This window comes from Prionailurus bengalensis, chromosome A2, assembly GCF_016509475.1.
Source record: "Prionailurus bengalensis isolate Pbe53 chromosome A2, Fcat_Pben_1.1_paternal_pri, whole genome shotgun sequence".
Taxonomy (NCBI): Eukaryota; Metazoa; Chordata; class Mammalia; order Carnivora; family Felidae; genus Prionailurus; species Prionailurus bengalensis.
Window position 1 is genome coordinate 17,414,616 of NC_057348.1, and position 19,530 is coordinate 17,434,145.

The following is a 19,530-nucleotide window of genomic DNA, read 5'->3' on the forward strand; positions in this document are numbered from 1 at the left end:
TCAAGGGGCCTCGGGTTGTGTGGCAGCCCTGCCACAAGCTGGGACTTCCCCTTGGTCGCATCCACAAATTCACAGATGAGAGGCTACGGTCGTCAAGACTGCACGGTGCACACATCAGTCTCCCGATACAAGGCGACGGGCTAGCGGAGACCAACGAGGACACACAGAAGATACAGGGCCTGCGTGGTGGGACATCACGAGCTTTATTTACTCTTGAAATCGGTACAACGGAATCACAGATTGACACAGGCAATAGCTGAGCCATAAGCAAACCGGAAGTACAGAAATGTCACACCCCCAAACGGCTGCAGGTAGTAACAGCTCACAGGGGCCTCTGGTCCCCAGCTGTCAGGGCAGCCTTCTCCGCTTCTCTGGCTTGGGGGACACTTCAAGGGAGCTGGGACAAGACCACCCCTCAGAAAAACGACCACTCCAGCCCACCTAGAGAGCGCTCTACTAGGGTCACCTCTCCTACCCCTACCTGTGGACCCAGAGCCAGTTGTCAACCTCAGCATCCGTGTGGGCCTGGAACTAACACAAAGGGCACAGGTACCTTCGGGCCCTGCACTGTCTACTACTTCATTCTGCCGCTTCCTCCTGCTGACAAAACGGGTGCCCCAATGTCCTTGGCACAAAGCATTCTTGTCTTTGGCTCGGGGAACACTTTCTCCACAGGCCCCCCCCACGGTATGTGCTTGGGGAGCTGGGGATGTGGCGTCAAACCTCCCCAAGGAAAATGCTACCTCAGAAGTGGGAGGACCTGCTGGCCCAGATGCCCTCCCTCTACACGGAGATCAAATCTGAACCTAAGTCAAGAGCCCCTACCTTCTCAGCTCCAAGGGTCACCGGGAGCAGCAGCGGGGAAGACGAGGGGCCGAGTCTGTGGCCACCTCCTCGGGGCAAGTCTGCACTGCAGAAAATGCTCTTCCGGAGGAGAAGCCCTGGGAGACTCCCCGGCCATTTCACTACAAACTGTTACATTTTAATCCTTTATTAGAAACCATGCAAACTTTAATACAAAAAAAAAAAAAAAAAAAAATACAAGTGCAATAAGAATCTTCCGTGTCAATACAATTCCCGGGATTTCTCATCATTGCAGCCATCCCAAGACCGGCCCTGGCTGGGACACCCCTCCACAGGCTGGCCTTGCCTCTCCCCACTCTCCAGTCAGGCTGTAAGGGAAGGGAGGTGGCCTGCCTCATGCTTTTATTTTTAAATTTCCATACCTGATTCCCCATCATCCACATGAGTTCTGGACATCTGGGGCACCCCAGTCACTGAGGGCTCTAGTGTCCTAGGCCTGCAAGCCTGGAGAACTTTGACCTCCACAGCCCTTCCCTATTTCTCCAGCCCCGAGCTTATATCTCCCACTAGATCCCAGGGAATGAGACAGATAGAGATACCAAAACCAGCCTCTTGGTTAGAAAAGAAAAGCAGCATACACACAAAATACCAGAACAACCAGTCCACGCTCTGACCAGCCCCTAGTGTGCCCTATGCTCACCAGGCCACAGCCCCTGCATCTCACCCGCCCTGCCCACACACTCTGGGGCCCCAAGCTGCCCAGGCCAAGGCAGCCCCCGATGCCTGACCTCCCGGCTGGAGGCTTAAGGATGTCCCCTCCCCATTTCCTTTAACACCTACTGAGAACTTTCATTTAGACATGGCTTCAACCTGCAAAACTCCTCTACCAGTTTTTAGGTTATTAAAAAAAAAAAGGATAAAACAAGAGAAAGGGAAGTGTGGCAGCAGCTAGGCAGGTACAGGAAGCAGCGGGGACAGGCAGAACCAACCCCTAACTAACTTGGGGCAGGGCAGCAAGAGGCACCTGGCCCCACCTGCGTGGTGGGCACCACTCTGGGGTCAAGGAGAGAGGCGGTGGCTTAGTGGGCTCCAGGGGATGGGGGCAGCACCCTGCCACCACGTGGCCATCCACTTCCACTCTTCCCTCCAGGTGGACCCGGCGAGGAGGGCGCGTATGTCAGTTTCTCTTGGGTTTGGTCCGAAAAACCCAAAGACGAGGTTGGAATCTGGATCCCCCCCTCCTAGATCCCACAAGATCCCAAGTTGGCCTCCCCATCCCATTCACCTCCCAACCTCGTCTACGGAGCAGTGAGCAATGATGGGACAGGAAGGAAGCAAGGAGCTGGGCCCAGGGCAGGGACTGGAGGAGGTCTGGGGGCGGGCCTACTGCCATGGGCAAGCAAGGCAGGGGGATGGGGCGGGGGCCCAGAGGACTGCCCAGCACCCAAGCCGTGTGGGGTCTATAGAGCAGCCCGGGTGAGGGAGCCAAGGGCCCGGGTGCCTGAGCTGGGGCCGCCAGGGAAGTGGGGGGGGCGGGAGACAATGTCAGCCCCATGGTCGGTGCGGGCCCTGGCGTTTGCCCGGAACGTCAGCCTGTAGGTCTCAATCTGCAGTGACACGGGAGGAGGGAAGGGAGGGGGGAACAAGGGACACAAGAGGAGGAACACAGGGGACGGAAGACGAGACCAGAATGTCATCATTAGATGCCTGGAAAATAAAAGGTTGCTTGGTTAAAATTTAGGCCATACTCTAGTCAAAAAAAAAAAAGGAGTTTCAATTTGCAAACAGTGGCAGGGCCCCCGGCTGGCCCTCAGGCCAAGCCCAGCCACTTACTTGTCTCCTGGATCTGGCTGTCCAAGGTCTGGGCCTCCCTTTGGTCACCACCCCCTGCCAGGGTGGGGTGGCCACTGAGGCCACTGGCTGAAGTGGGGGCGCCAGCTTCGGGCGCTGCCTCAGGGCTGGCCAGCTCCTCCCCAGCGGGGGGGCCCGGACACGGAGGGGCCTCGCTGCCACCGCCCTCAGTCTACAATGAAACAGTGGGGGAGACAGTGTAGGGTCAGTCGGGGAGGAGGTGGGATGGGTGATGGTGGGTTTTACACACAGCCCCTCCCTGCCCACCCGCCACCCCTCCCCGGCCACTGGATTTAGACACAGTCATCTGGAGACTCTAAACCAGGTACTCCCCACCCCTACTCTGCCTGTGAGAGGACCCCTGGCTTGGGCGGCCAGTGTAGGGCAAGAACACAGCCTCGGGCCCAGCAGCAGCCTGGCTAGTGACACACCCTGGGGGGCTCCTCTGTGGAGTGCACGGTTTCATGCGGTCTTTCTGAGGGGAGAGGTGCGGGCTTCTCAGCAAGGCCGACACCAAACAGCCGTGACATCACTGGCAAAAACCCTGGGAACGCTCTCTAGATAGCGGGTCTGGAATCGGTCGGGAAGCAGGTGTGCTGCAGGCCAGTTAAGGAGCTCTGGGAGCTGGGAGTCAGTTCCCAAGGGGTGCAGCTCACCACCTCGGACCGGACCGATGAGTCCCAGACCACACCCACCAGAGAGCGGGTGCTAAAGGGGCTCTCTTGGGAACTCATGAGCCCTGCCTGCTCATCTACCCCTCCCCAGACACCGAGACCTCTTCTGTGTGGGGCACCCTTCCGGAGCCTGGGGACACAGAGGAGGGAGGAAGGGGTCCAGGGAGGGGGGACCAGGGAGACTTCGGGGCCTGCAGGGCTTTGCGGGAGGAGGATGGGGTGGACAGAAGAGGGGAGGCCAGTGGGAGGCCACCCGTGCCCCGGAACACCCAAAAGGTGGCAATGGAAGACTCTACAGTGGTTTCTAATCAGAACAGTGAAGGAGACGGGCCTCTGTATCAGAAAGACAATTCCAGAAATAATTAAGGGAGATGATGTGAATAAAAAAAAGAACTTAAGACGTGGGGTCAGAAAGGTGCAGGTGTAAACCCTGGTCTACATGTACTTGCCATGTGGCTTTGGACTAGCGACTACATCCGAGTTGGGGCCCCCGGAGGACAGACTGGGGAGTGGCTCCTCAAAGGTATGGAGGCGTGGACTGGGAGCCTGTGACAGAGCCAGGACCCCACACATTCACAGAAGCCAGTCAGGCCTTGAACCGGAGCACCGAGGGAAGGAGGGAAGAGGGGACAGAGGCTGGGCTAGGCATCAGATGTAGAAGCGAAGGCCCCAGCCGCTGCTCTTGTGTCCCTCTCCCTGGCTCACCTTCCCCTGAGCAGCTGCAGCTGTGGTCATGCACAGAAGCCTGCAAGGTGCCGCCCCCTGTGTCCCCCCCCAACCGCCCAACACAGAACGAAGGACAGACAACATCTTGGCACACAAAGGTCTCACAGTGCCGTGGAAGGAGGGAGGGAGGGAAGGAGACAGGGAGGGAAGGGAGGAGAGGCCCAGCCAGTCCAGAGGATGGGAAGTCCTGCCCACCTGAGCCCTGGCCATGGCAGTCCCTCTAGAGGCAGGTGTCACCAGGAGTTGCAAATGTGGCATCCTGCTCCCAGCAGGCCCAGAATGGAGCCCGGCATGGAGCCTGGACCCCCTCATGAGGTAGCTGGGGAGAACCGTGCTTTGTGGGAGTCTGTGCCCCAGCCCATAGTCCCCTTGGAAATGGCTGAGATGGGCTCAAAAAGTAAGGAGGGCCATGGCTGTTAGGAGAGGTTCTGTCTCCAACTGGACAGGTGAGAGGCAGCTGGGTTGGGGCCTCTTTACCTCTCCTGCTTCACTCAGGACTGATGAAGGACACTGGGAAAACACAATGGTGTGGGTGACACAAGACTCCTGAAGATACTGAGGGGCGGTGACAGGCGCCCAGTACCTGGGACCCAGACTCCGGCTGCATAACCCCTCCCACCCGGCCCAAGCCGTGTCCCCCTGGTGACCCACTCACTACCTTCACGGCACCTCCTGCAGGCAGGTGTCCCACATTATCGAGGGATCCCACCTTCGCCTGGGCCTTCTCCTTGAAGTTCAACTTTTGACTTTCAATCTTGACATCTCCTCCACCTGGTACCAAAATACAACCGGTCACATAGGCAAAGCCAGGCGGTGGGACCAGGAATCCTAGCTGGGCCGAGGACTGGCTATGTGCCCAATACAGAAATGGGGAACGTGGCTCTGAGCACAGAGGAGGAGGAAAGGACAGTGGACATGTTTGTCAAACAGGGCTAGTCTTCTCAAAGTTGGGCTGACAGTCTGCATCCGGCCAGCGGCAACACCTCCACAGAGAAGAAAGGCACCCTCAGCACCACCGCAGGCCCGCAGCACAGCCTCCAGCCAAGCCTCTAAAGGCGCCGAGATGGTGTCTGCTTCGGGTTCTCTAGCCAACGTCATGACGACCCCCTGACGGGGTGGCGCAGGGCGCCCGCTTCCGTGCAGTGCAGGAACGCCCTGACCGGCAGGGTCAGGACCCTTGTTTTACAGCCGCCAGAGCGGGTGCTGGACAAGAGGAGTGACTTGCCCAAAGTCACCGCCAGGCTGGCGATGGCCAGAGGTAGGGTGGCAGCGGGGTCTGTCTGTGCTGCTGCATGAGCCACACTGTAGTGAAGAGAAGGCAAATGGAAAGAGGCTTCTCTGTCGTGGAGGAAAAGGCGGACAGGTGGGAGTAGTCCCGGCACCGAGCTGAGAAAGGACAGGCACGGACCGGACCAGCCCCGGGGCCCAGCGCGCTCGGGCAGCCAGTGCACAAGGGCGAGGTTCAGGACTCACGGCCACAGTGTGGCCACAGGGTGTGGGGCTGCCCTGCTCTCCCAGGCCCACCCCCCTGGAGGCCCGTCTCCTCAGCCCGCGTCACAAACCAGAGCACCCGGCTTTGTGCCAAGTTGGCCAGCTGTCCTACACTCCTGCCCACCCCTCCCCACCGCCAAAACACCCAGCCTCGGGGTCAGTCAGCGGCACCGGGGAAGGTGGCATCGCGCAAGAGTGGATTTTCCAGATTAAAGGGGGGAGATGAGGTGAGTTAAGGGCCAAACTGTTCTGACCCTTTTAAACAGAACACATTCTGCCGAGAGTTCCTTGCCTTCACCTTAAGTGGCCCCTGGCGCCTGACCTCCAAGGAGCCAGATCTGCCAGCCACGTGCCTGCCGCTGCAGGGGAAGTGCCCTAGCCCTGGTCTACTGTCACCCAGAACCAGGACACGCGGCTGTAGGGGATGACAGTGGAGGCGGGAGCACGCCGCCAGGAGGAAGTCACACCACCCCAGCAGCAAGACCCTCACCCGTGGCCTGGGCAGCGCTACCCAACGACTCTGTCCTGCAGGAGCTCACAGCTGGTGCGTCACTGCCTGGGAATATCCGCCGCCCGCAGTCGAATGGTGCCCCCAGCACTGGCTCCCGGCGCGCTAATAGGGGTGTGGTGATGCCCGTGGGGACAGCGGCCTTTACCACCCGCTCCTCCGGATGCACCTAAGAGGTTAGCGCCTGGGGCGCCCCTCCCGACAGGCACCGAACTGCACTGAACTGTCCCCTCCGCCGGCTGGGGCGGGTGGGGGGATGGGGGGGGCCCGGCCTCCAGGAATCTTTATGGAATGACAAAAGCACAGCGGGGAGACCCAGCCCAGGCGAGGCCCAGGCACCCTGGGGGAAGCAGGGGACTGCACTCACCAGGTTTGTGCTTGATGTTAGCCTTGGACCCACACTTGGAGGAGACCTTAGAGATGTCCACCTTCTTATTCTGAATCTGAACCTGAGAAATAAACCACAAAATATTATTGCCTCAGAGAGAGGATATATTTCAGGGCCAAACCTGTGTTCCCTTGACAATCTCCACGTTCAAGTTTCTTCTCTCCCTGTGTAAGGCCCTACCTCAGTCTGCTCAAGGTCAGGCTCACCTCCCCAAGTGCTTAAACGAACGCTTCATCCATCCTGCCGCCCCTGCAGCTTCTGAACTCACCTCCTGCCAGACTGAACCAACGTTCCCACACGCTCCACAATGTTCCCACCCTGTCCGGGCACCTGCCAGGCAGCTCTTCTCCGGTTTTTCTGGACCCCCATCTCCTGAAATGTCCTCTTCTTCCCCCTGAAATCTCACCCATCAACTCCTGGCCCAGAGATAACCTGGAATGATGTTTTGGTGTTTTCCTCTTAGTTCGTTTCAGTGCATTTTCCCCTCATGGCTGACAGCACAGATTTCTACGTATGTGTCTATGATTTTGTATTCCTGTTTAATTCATGTTATAAGCATTTTCCCCATAAAAGTTGGGAAATGTTAAGAAGGGGCCACATAATCCATTCTGTAAGATCTTATATAAACCTAACATACGCCAGATAGGGACCATTTAAGGTTGGTTTTTTTTGTTTTTTTTTTTGTTTGTTTTTTTTTCTAATTTTTCGCCATTAAAACTCTGGCAGCAATAAATACTTTGTGAACAGAAGTCATGGCAATTCTGATGACCTCTCAAGCAAAATGCCCAGACCTTCAGTTACCCGGCCAAAGGTTGGGACTGTTTTAAGGTTCCTGAAGCACGAGGCCGGGTTTCCAGGAATGTGACAACGGACCCCCACCAGAGAGCTTACGTGGTTTGTCTCCATATCCTCCCAGCCCTGGCTATTCCCATTAAAAACAACAACAACGCTCTTCCCGTGAGCGGCTGAAGGTGATTTCTGAAAACAGTTCGCTATTTACTTGACCCAGAAAACCCTACAAAATCACACAAGAGGTTCAACTCTTCATGTTCAATTTAAGAACACACGTGAAACACTGCCCAGGCCATCAAGAATGCATGTATCTGAAATGCCACAAAGTAACTGAATGATGGCACTTTGCAAAAGCAACGTGTGCCATTCTGTTGCTACAATGGTGGAGACAGTGGTGTGCCCAAGCCTAACAGCGGGGCTGGACACAGCGTCAGTGGCCCAAAGAGAGTGTGTAATTTTACTGCACACGCTTAAAAATGCAGAGAGTACTGCTGAACTTAGGGGTTTAGATGTAGATCCTCTGGTCACTGCACATCCAGGTGGACAAAGCCCCCAAGATGTGGCGTAGAACTTAACAGGGCTCATGGTCAGATTGCCACAGTGAGAGACGATCCTTACTGGAAAAGAGCAGATTATTCCTAAACCAGAAGAGGAAGTTGCACAGAAAAAAAAAAAAAAAAAAAAAAAAAGATACCCCAGAAGAGACTGAAGGAACAAAAACTTACGGCCCAGGAGTAAATTCTGCATAAAATAAATGCAAATAAAAGTGAAAACAAGAAACCCCACCGCCAACAAAATTCTGCTGATTTATACGTGAAAGAGGCCCAGTCTTGGCTGCTCTGCTCATTATTAAGGATACTAGGCATTTGCGCGATGGGCCCAGCGCGGTAGCCTGGAGCTCCACATCTGCCGCGACTGTGCACGACTACAGGCTCCACGAGGCCTTTCACAGATTTGCCATCCTGTCCACATTTGGTGAGCAATCAAGAGGATGAATGGCCTTTTACACAAATGAATCCCATTGGGGATGGAGACTTGTCTGGGTGTCCTCTACACTTGCCCCTACTTTTGAGGTGGCCAACGGACTTTCATCTAGGTCTGCCCCCCAGGAGCCTTGGAAAAACATCTTGCTACCACAACTGATGGCATGTGTTTAAATTAGGAAAGGACGTCATCTATAGAGGGGCACTGGGTTCTGGGATGAAAATACCACAGTTCCCACGAGTGGCCCAGCGCTCCTTGGTTCTGTGGAAGAGCCTGGCTTTCCGCCACAATCAGGTCCTTCATGCGGTGGCCCACGGGGCCCTGCCGGCAGGTGTCATGCCCTTCTGGTGGGGTTTCATCACAGTGCCGTTCAATGGCTACCTTCTAGGACCCCGTCTTCCTTTCTCCAGTGTCAGGAAATACGGGTTCCATCGTATTGCAAGAGGATACATGTGATGTCTACTGCACCGTTCTACATCCACTCGCAGCCCAAGGCCTGGCACAGAGTAACTTCCCATAATCATCAGCCTGCCTGAGCCATCCTCACTGTTTCCAGAACTCTGCTCATACTATTCCCTAGCCAAGCAAGCCCACTGCATTCTCCTCCCCATCCTTCAAAGCCCTTCAAAGGTCACCTTCTTCAAAGGCTCTGGCTTCACTCCACCTCTTCTTCACTCCACCCTTTGGAGGGACATCAGATTCAGCAGGACACTGACCGCTTCCACGTTCAGTAATCATTTACAAAGTACAATTACCATCTCAACACAACAGCCTCCACTTTGCCTCACATTTCCAACAAGGCCACAATTCTCCCAACAGGGACACAGGGAAGTACTTTTCCCAACCAAACATCTGCCGGCTACTGAGACCAAGACAACACGTGTCCTGCAGCAATGGTGGCAGGCTCATCTTGTGCCACCCTTGAGACACCTGGGAGGGGTTCCAGGGGTCACCCTCCAAGGCCTGGGGCCTGCACATTTCCTGAGACTGTTCTGCGACCGAAGCCACCGCTTCTCTACCTCCTGCCTGGTTCTCAGGTAAAGAATAGTTGATCAAGGGAAATTCTGCTTTGTGGATGTATCCCAGCCAATAAATGAAGAAGGAATGGGAGAACTCGAGCCTCACCATAGTATATCCCTACTCAACGCGTGGGTCTAGGTACCGGCCATCAGAGAGTGGGGGCGGGTGGGGGGACCAGACAGTGAAACACAATATGCCTCCTGACAGAAACACCACCACTACCTATAAAAGTCTTGCAAAGAGCTGGGGGAGAAAAAAAAATCAAACCTGAATCAATTTAAAGATATGGAGAGACAAAGGAGTATATTAAATCAAAATACAGGGATATGCAGCAGAAGCCAGATTCTAGGATAAACCACTTAGTTTACTCATTTATAAAATGCTGCTACAAACAAAAACTGAAGGGTGCCTGTAGAGTAAAAGAAACCTAAGGTTATAAGAGACAAGAGACGCATCAACCAACCACAATTTATGGTCCCTACTTGTATCCTGAGTGTCAGTAGGGGTTTTACACACGTACATTAAAGAGTTATCTTAAAGTTATGAATGGAATATTTACAGATGAATGATGTATCTAGGACTGGCTTCAAAATAATCAGGGTGGGAACACACAGAAGATAAGATTGGCTACAAGGAGGGGCGCCTGGCTGGCTCAGTCAGTGGAGCCTGTGACTCTTGATCTCAGGGTTGTGAGTTGGGTGTAGAAATCACTCAGAATAAATAAATCAAATTTAAAACAAACAAATGATTGGCCACAAGGATAATAAATGAAGCTGGGTACATTGTAGGATTCTTTTCTACTTTTGCATGTATTTGAAAAATGCCTATGATTAAACGTTTTAAAAAGCTGAACTGTGTCCCCCTCACTTAACCCACCACCTCTGAGATGTCACTCTGCCTTCTTGGGCTGGTATGTAGAGAATCCATAGTAACTGCCAAACAATCCTCCCCTCCTTCCCTCCCCTGGCCACTCGCCTCCACTCAAAGCTTTAGGGAGCCACGTGCTGCTTCTCTGGCCTATGACGTGTTTCTCAAAGGTCCTCTCCCCGGCAAAGCCCGGCAGCTAGCAGAAGCCATGCCTGTCTCCGTGGTCCTCTTCCCACACACCAACCCCGGCAAGCACGGTACCTCAACCTCGCTGCAGCCGTTTCCGCAATCTGCCCCACTGGCCGGTGAGGACCCGCGGGGCTGCTGTGGACAGCAGTACGGGCTGTTGAGATGGCAGTGCCCCCAGGCCTCAGAACCCATGACGCGCACATATCCCCCCTCACAGGGGTGGAATGGAAGAAAAACTGTCACAAAATTTTAAACTGGGGGGAAATCTGCTACGTGCCCTGCCCTGATGTCCTCCTGGCTCTCAAAAAAGGGGACATTTGTATGTACACGGGGGCGCCGCGCAGCACTAACTGGGACCCTGCTCCAGCCTCTCATCCGGGTGCTAACTTCAGAATTTCTATACAGGAGGGGATGGGGTCTGCGGGTGACGTGTGACGCTGTTCTACCTGTGCCAGTGGGCCCACTCTTTCTCAGCTGCGTGTCTATCTGTGGTGGCTTTATGGAGGGGCTGAGGGAAACAAGTATGGCCCCTCAGTCAAGGCCGTCTACCTTCATCTCCCCACCTGGAAACACTGCTCACAGGCAGGTTTCCGAATGAGAGGCTGCTTAAGGAAGCCTCCTACAATACAATGCTTAAAAAAAAATCTTGGAAGTCACATGTAGGCAATGTGCCAAGACCACAGTAAGTGATAGATAAATGATGTCTATTTTGGGGCGCCCAGGGGCTCAGTCTGTTAAGCGTCCAACTCTTGGTTTTGTCTCAGGTCGTGATCTCATGGTTCGGGAGATCGAGCCCTGAGTTGGGCTCGGTGCAGACAGTGCGAAGCCTGCTTGGGATCCTCTTTCTCCCTCTCTTTCTGCCCCTCCCCCACTCGTGCATGTGTGCTCTCTACCGCATTCTCTCAAAACAAACTTTGAAAAAAAAATACATGTCTATTTTCCTAGCTTGTACATACAACTGCACACTATACACAAATGTATTTCTGTGTCACACACACAATGACCAGTTCCTTCATAATCTCTGCTCACCTCCTGTTCTCACCTAGGTCAAAAGCCTGAAAGGAAAAGCTGAGGCCGGTGCCTACCTGGGGCCCTCATAAGCTGGATCTTTATCACCTTAACCAGATACTGTCTTTAAACGCTTCACCCACTTCAGCTCATCGCACACCAGGCTGGCTAACATCTGGCCAGCTACCAGGCCGGCCGAGTACGCCCCACCTCCACGTCAAGAGTGCGCTTTCAACCCACGTTAGAAGAGCCACTGGTGCGAAGTGACTGGGAAGGAGGTGCAAGAAGGGGCCTTGTGTGGGGCAAGACAGGGCTAACCTGAGGCTGATTCCTCACAATACGACCACCGGGCTGGGGAGTGTTTGTAAGCCACAGGCAGGATGGCATGGCCACTGAGGGGACAGGAGGGACAGAGGCCGAAAATGAAAAGGGTGAGCAGAGCAGAACTCAGTCCAGTTCAAGACAGTAAGGAGAAGGAACTGAATGAAACCGAGAGAGACAGAGCAGGATGAGTGTGACTGTGAGTGTGAGTGTCCCTGACTGTGGGGTGGGGAGAGAAGCAGGGGAGAAGCCACGAAGGCAGAGGCTGCATGTGGCCTCTCCATAACACACCTCTGGTGCATGCCGGGGTCCCGCCTGCCTGAGTACTGTCACGAGGACACGTGGAAGGTGAACAGGGTGTTCTCTAACATTAGACCAGGGCCTGTTAGCTGGAGTCACTGTGCCCCCAACACAGAGCGTAGGGCTGGCACAGAAGGGCAGCGTGATAAAAGGTTGTCTGGATGGAAGGAGGAAGGGGACAAAAAGAAAAGGAGGGGCTGAGGGAGTAAGAGGAAGAAGGACTCAGAACAGGGGAAAGTGGGTGAAAGAGAGCAGAAGGGAAAGAGAAGATGAGAAAAGATGCCAAATGGGCATCACCAGGGTGTTGGTCAGGGGTTCCCCAGAAACAGCTGGTCCTAACACACAGGAGCACTGAGCCTCCTCTCACTTTGCTGGCCTGTGTCTGGAAGAAAGCCCCGAGCCAGGCTGCTGTGGTCCTGGGAGCGCAAGCAGCCCTCTCCCCGGTGCCCCCGGGGCTACGGCTCAGACACCAGCTGTCCAGAGCTCATACTTACATTACCACCTCCAGGGACATGCTTAATATTGTCCTTGGAACCACACTTGGACTGAATATGGCTGTAGCTCACTTTTTTGGAGACTATCTGGACCTGGAGTGTTAGAGAACAGAAAAAAACAACACAAAGGGAGAGGGCTGGTTAGAACCAACACAGGGCAGGCAGTGAGTCCACACGTGATCACAATGACTGACACAGGGTGCCGTTACAACTCCGCCCCCGCCTGCAGGAGAGCAGCTGTGGAAAAGCACAGGGGAAGGAATCTGAAGTGGCAGGACAGGGAGCGAAGACGTGAACGAACAACACGAGCACAGAAGCACATATCGCAAAAGGGCTCCACGGTCCTCATCACTGCTCCTTGGGGCTGGGCCGTGGTGCACAAGGCCCAGCCAGCTGCAGGCCCCGGATGCGCACTCAGGCATGGCCCCGCTCCCACCTGCTCTCCCTGAGAGCTGAGACACAGTGTCCTGGGACTGCTCTCTGCAAGGATCCTGCTTATCCAGACTGGTCTTCGCTGAAGCTTGGCACTTCCCTTAAATCTGAGGCTGGGAACTGCAGCAGCCAGACCCACTCGGGGAGGCAACGGCTGCTCAGAGAAGTGCTGGGCAGCTGGCTCACAGGGCACAGATCTGACGCTACAGGAAGGAAGGGACAGCATAGCTCAGTTATAAATGCAGATGGGCCAGAGGCCGCTGGAGCCACCATGCAGAATCCGGACACCAGGGGGAGCGCGGGCCACAGCCTCAGCAGCTCCACACTCCACAAGTAGCAGCCCGTGCGTCTGGGGGCTCGAGAAAGCACAGGACCAGAGTGAGCTTCTGGTCTAGACTTTTTTTTCAACTCGACAGTAAAACACCTCTTCCATCCTCCAGATGCCCAGTCCTGTGCCCTGTGAGTTTCATGCGCAGAGAGAACCGGCTCCAAGCAGGGCTGCAATGATGCACAGGCACACTGTCGTGTTTATGAATGGCTCTCCCTGGAATGCGGCCACACAAAGCCCCAGGCTCTAAGGGCTGGAACAAAGAATTCTTTCTGAGCCTTCCCAAGGAGAAACAGTTGCCAGCTTCCTTCCTTCCTTTGCTTCAGAGCCCTTCACAAATGAAGCAGGCCCCAAGCTGAAGAGTTTTGCACTGAACAGAGAAATCCACCCTGAGAGATTCCAGCCCAAATACCTCACTGATTCGTGCCTTCTTTATAATGTCAGTGATGAATAACTGGTCAGCAAACCACTACCCAGTGAAACCCTGCTCTGAACCAGAGACCTCCAGGGCCTCTAGGAGTCACCCAGAAGCCTCACCGAAGGTACAAATTCCTTGCACTGAGACTGTCCATCCTGGTCCCTAAGGGCTGGAGGTTACAGCTTCTCTGGCAGTCCCTGGATGGACAGATGACCTACCTGCCACAGCTAAAAGAAGGTTCTCACAGCAAGCAGGAGGGGCCTGCTTCCAGGGTGTGGAGGCAAGAGGAAAGAACCTAGAGTTTCTGTTTACCTGTGCCCTGCCGGTGGTATGCAATCCCTAGGCTGAGCGGGCTTCCAGTGGGAACGAGCACCTAAACTTTCAGTGAGGAGGTGACATGGGGAACCAGGGCAAATAAAGCCATCCCATAACCAGCAGGTTACGAAAGGGGCCTTCTAGTTCAATTACAAGCACCAGGGCTCCAGGGTTCCAGGCGCAGCAGAGTAACCAATCCCATGTTTTACTGAGGAAGAACATGGGTGCTGTGTGTGTGTTTGCACACAAAATGGGTGGGTTTCACATCAGGGTCAGTGTGAAGGAAGTGGCTGAAAATTTTTGGATCCATTTTGTCCAGCTGAATAAATATTCCCCAAAGGGTAATGGGCTCCCAAATCTGTTAACTGTCAGGGTTAATACAAAACTTTTTTCTGATGGCTGAGTCATCAAACAGAGAGGAGGGAATGCGGGGGCGAAGTAGAAACTGGTTAAGGATAGGAAAAAAGTGCGATAGAAGGGAAAGTGACTCAGGCTGGAAGAAACAGTTTATCATCTTTCACCTTCAAGAGGTAAAAGTCTAAATAAAACTCACTTTCCCAGCAGGTGGTTTCTGCGCACTCGCAATTGGACCGGCTGTTTTAGTGACTGCATTAGGTTCAGGCTTTCGAGCTGTAGCAGCTGCCTCTGTTTTTTTCTCTATTTTGGCCTGGATGGAGATAAAGGGAGGGCAAATTTCAAACCAAGAGGGTAAGAGCCCAAATGCCAAGAAGGGAAGAAAGCTGTAGGGGACTCGAATCCAGGCCAGGCCACCAAGCAGAAGCAGGTCACCCTTGCTCCTAGGAACAAACCGTTTCCCGGGACAAACCAGCCAGAAGGAGGAGCTGCAGACCATAGTCTGGAGACACGAGGACAAGATCGAGACACCATTCCCGGAGAGAAGGAGGGAAGGAGGGCTAAGTTAGGGATTCTCTTCCGAGAGTGTGTTTTCCAGCCACAATGCTCCCCCACTCAAATGTCCTCGCCCCAAGCAAGCTGCTGTAGTCACAGGAGCCACTATTGATGACGGGAAGTGTCACACCTCTCACCAGGCCAAGTCACCCAACTCCTCACCAAGACCTCCTGCAATTTTTGCCCAACAAAAGTGTAAGAAGAGCACAGGAAGGGGGGGATGGTCACACCATCTGGGTACACCAGAGCCACAGCCTCTTAGCAAAAGCAACTCTTAGGCCCTTATTCCAGACTAATCCCAGTTTGCCATCAGTGTCTTCCAACAGTACCAGGATTCTGCCTCATTCTGGGCCCTGTTCAATGTTTTAAAGGCTCTGGGGTTGAAGCAATTTAAGGATCCTACCCTGAATGGGAGGTGTGGTGTCTTAAGTGCTAGAGAATCACATAGGAAATGAGGTTACTGCTCCATGGACCCAAACTGGGACTTTCGCCACCACCATTTGCTACACCAGGTCCCATCCCTGCTAACAGCTGACAATTCTGCGGTGGATGTAAACAGAAAATCCTTAAGAGTGAAGCACCTGGCCCTCAACAGCACTCCCCACCACAGCCCTTCTGACAGCCCTTCTTCCCTGCAGTGGGCAGTCACCCCGGCCACAAGGGGGCACCCTAACTTCTTTCAGGCAGACATGCCTCTCCCAAGCCCAGGTTCCCCCTCCTGCGGGTCAGGTCCTGATGCTCACAGCACAGAGGTGGGGAGCACAGCCAGCAGGTCTCACAGGCCAGGGCTTCCCTGTTTGTTCTGTTAAGTACAAGAACCCTTTTGCCTCCAAACCAAAATGTAAGCCTAAAGCCCAAAATCCACACCAGGAGCCCCCCTGATAGAGACGGGAGGAGACAGTCTGCTGCCGGATGGACGTGGAGCCCAGGCTGCAAGTCTGTGACACTGAATCCGACGTCATGACAACCCTTCTGCTTCGGTGGGCCCAGGGGTGTGGCGTGGCAGGGAGGGAAGCAAGGACTAGCATGCCAAGGACCACGAGCTCCAGGACTCACCCGGCCTCCTCCAGGCTGATGCTTGATGTTTTCCGTGGAGCCAACCTTGGAGCGGACGTTCTTCAGATCAGGGGTGGAAGCGTTGGTAGACAAGCGGCTCGGCTTCGGTGCAGAGGAGCCGGGCTTGGCTGATGTGGGCTTCTTGTCTGAGGAAGGAGTCCCAGAGGGCCGAGGAGGGGTGGGTGTGGGCTTGGCTCGGCCAGGGGCCACCCCTGCTGCGGGGGCTGCCCCGGGGACAGTGGTGCTCTTCTTCACTGAAGTGGTGGAGGTGCTCTTGGGGCGACTCAGGTCAGCTGCAAAGAAGTAAGAGATGACAGGGGTTCAGCGGGAGAGAGCGGAAGGGAGCCTGGAAGCTGCAAAGAGGTAGGGGTTTAAATTAGGGTCCCAGGAGGTGGGGGACGGGTGTCACCTGGTGCAGACTTCGTGGCCGTCTTCTTCATGTCTGCAGGCTTTCCCTCAGTCTTGATGGCTGCACAAACATAACACTTTTTACTATTTAATGTTTAACAAAGTGACCTAGTGAATGGCTCATCCAATACTGAGATTCATTCATTCATTCATTCATTCATTCATTCAACAATTACTGAATGTCCCCTTTGGGCCATGGGCTGTGCTCGTCTCTGGAATAGATTAAGAGTAAATTAGACAGCCAGGTAAAGACTGGGCCCTTATGGAGTACAAAAGGCCACGCACTGTATCCTTAGTCTTTTCTACAATCTTAACAGTGCCTTCCACACGGCCTTGGAAGTGGGTTACCAGTACAGGCCTGCGGAACCGAACAACTGACTTCCTATCATGTAAGCCCATGACCACAGTGTGCTGAGTAATGTGAAGTTACTAAGAAGGGAATAGTAATCCTACCTGGGAATTCATGAGAATCCCTTTCACTCAAGAGTTTTCTGAACAGACATACTGGCTAACTGCATGTGAAGATCAGTGTTCCCTGTTAAGGTCTGGTGCACAGAGACAGATCTCTCCTGTCTCCCCGCTGGTTCCCGTGGGAAGGAAGGGTGACAGTACTCACTGGTGGGCCTCTTGGGCACAGGTGTAGGGGGGCTCCTGCTGCTTGGCCCAGCTGAGGCAGGAGTTGCAGCTGCTGTGGCTTTTGGAACAGTCTGGGTGCTCTTGGCGCCAGGCCTGAGCGCTGGGGCAGAGGCCGGCTTGGATGGGGAGGCCCGCTTCTCAGGAATCTTCGCGTCTGCAACAGGCTGGTAACAGGGAAGTGGGAATAAGAGCAGCAGGTCAGCAAGAGCCCCAGGAAGTCATGTTAAAGGACAGCAGAAAACAGGGGAACTATGGATTTGGTACTTCTTGGTAGGAAAATTTATACTGCTGAGATCTAAGTCCTTCAGACAAAGTGAGAAGCTGGCCATGTAGGGTGCTGGGCCAGCTGGAGTCAGGAGATGGGGGAGTCTAACTATCTCAATCCAACCTGAAGCGGTGAGAATGAACAAACCAGTCAAGTATACCACATCACAAACGAAGTTTGCCGCAGGATCGAATGTATTTAATACATTAAATACATCAGTATTTAACGACCTGATGAAAGACAAATATACATAAACACCACAAAAAAATTAAAAATTATGTTTAAGCAAATTCAGTCATTCTTTTGGCTAAGATACACCCAGTGAGTGCTGAGCAGAATAGGGCTGCAGATGGAGGGAACACTGGCCTAACCAGTTAGATCCGAAGCCTGAGCTCCAACCCCAGTCAGGCCCCCAACTCACAGTGTGTTTCTGGGAAAATCACAGAACCTCTATGGGCTTTATTTCCTCATCTGGATAAAGGAGGTCAGGACCAGAGGATCTGTGGGGACCAGAGCACAGAGACGACGAGAAGGGGGCAAGTGGAGGGTGCAGGCCTGACGACCAGAGAGAATGAGAAGCACCGATGTCAGCTGTGACATCAAAAGGGAAAATTTTCTCAAGTGTAGGTGCTTGGCACCTGGGCCCCGGTCGTTCCTCTTCCGTGGAGGCGGGGCATGGCCTTACTAGTAAGGAAGGGAAGGGATCAATTTAGCCTGGTTTCTACAGGAATAGGAGAAGGACACACTCTTTTGATAAGCCTTCCTCAAGAGAGGAAGCCAAAACACAGACAGAGTGGATCCAGCTCTTTTGCTCCAAGAGAAATGGCCACACAGGGCAGTGTGTTGGCAGAGACCAGCAGGACACTGCTTAAATGGAAAATCAGCTTAGGAGGAGCTCAGAAATTAAGGGCTGGCATCCAGTTAAAGTCTAACTGAAAATGCAGGGTAATGGACAAATGAAGTCCCTGAAGTATGGTACGAAGAACCCTCAGACTGGAATAAGAGGAACTGTTCAGCTACCAGCTCTGTTCGGAATACATCGTAGGATTTTGTGCAGAGGGGCTCCCTCCTGTCTGCTCAAAACTCTGAGTACTAAACCAGATACTCTGAGGTCTCCTCCAAATTCTCAGTATTCTGACTGTGATTCAGAATAATCTAGTAGGGTCTTCTTTTGCTAGTGGAAGTAATGGTGATAAAATAAGTTGGAAAAAAAGGTTATTAAGGATAGAAGGCTCTTAAAAATGTGATACTCTTTTTTTTTTTTTTTAATTTTTTTTTTCAACGTTTATTTATTTTTGGGACAGAGAGAGACAGAGCATGAACGGGGGAAGGGCAGAGAGAGAGGGAGACACAGAATCGGAAACAGGCTCCAGGCTCTGAGCCATCAGCCCAGAGCCCGACGCGGGGCTCGAACTCACGGACCGCGAGATCGTGACCTGGCTGAAGTCGGACGCTTAACCGACTGCGCCACCCAGGCGCCCAAAAATGTGACACTCTTTAGCTGCCAGTCTCTTGGTTTCAGCAAGCTACAGAACCAGCCTGCTTTGGTAACTGCCCTTACTCTGCTGTTTCTCAATTCATATTTTCTTCTCTACCAGAGTCCTAGATCTGCTTATTTTTTCTGAGTAAGTTTTTCCTCCTTTGTCTGCTTCTAAAATCTTTCTACCAAAATAAAGATAAAAATAAATTTCTATCAATCTCTCCAAATATTTTTATCTGTTTCTTGTCTAAAAAACAAGTTTGTAATTGTAATGCAGATCACCTTTTCAGATCAGCTGTGTCTCAAAATGCTGTCTAAAAGCTGCATGGCCATGAGGGGCACCTGGGTGGCTCAGTTAGTTAAGCAACCAACCCTTGGTTTCAACTCAGGTCATGATTTCACAGTTGGTGAGATCGAGCCCCACGTCAGACTCTGTGCTGACAGTGTGGAGCCAGCTTGACATACTCTTTCTCTCTCTCTCTCTCTCGCTCTCTCTCTCTCTCTCTGCCCCTCCACTGCTTGCACCCTCTCTCTCTCTCTTTCTCTCTCTCTCAAAATAAGCAAACTTTAAAAATAAATCAATAAATAAAAAATAAAAATAAAAGCTGCATGGACAAGAAAGAACAGTGCTGACGGAGGCCCAAGTATCAGTGTTGGAGTCAGACCCAAGTTCAAATACTAGCTCTGTGACTTACTGGCACTGGACCTTAGGAAGGTTATTTCATTGAGCCATGAAATGAGAAGATGAATATCCACATCATGGGTTGCTGAGAGAGAGGAGTGAAGGAATTAACAGGCATAAAGATACCAGTACACTGCACTTCGTTTTTATTATTACTGCAGAGTAAAAGTTCACTATACACTGC

The 19,530-nt window shown here is 53.1% G+C and overlaps 1 protein-coding gene across 1 annotated transcript in view; it reads right to left on the reverse strand.

The window, feature by feature from the left end:
- Positions 1-184: 184 nt before the first annotated feature.
- The window catches only part of MAP4 (microtubule associated protein 4), a 197,531-nt gene continuing 178,185 nt past the window's right edge, over positions 185-19,530 (reverse strand). The window contains 9 exon segments of the mRNA XM_043587292.1: positions 185-2,511; positions 2,638-2,827; positions 4,714-4,826; positions 6,422-6,503; positions 12,418-12,510; positions 14,464-14,577; positions 15,876-16,168; positions 16,285-16,344; positions 16,900-17,083. Coding sequence (XP_043443227.1) covers positions 2,504-2,511; positions 2,638-2,827; positions 4,714-4,826; positions 6,422-6,503; positions 12,418-12,510; positions 14,464-14,577; positions 15,876-16,168; positions 16,285-16,344; positions 16,900-17,083 — 1,137 coding nt within the window. The 3' untranslated portion in view covers positions 185-2,503.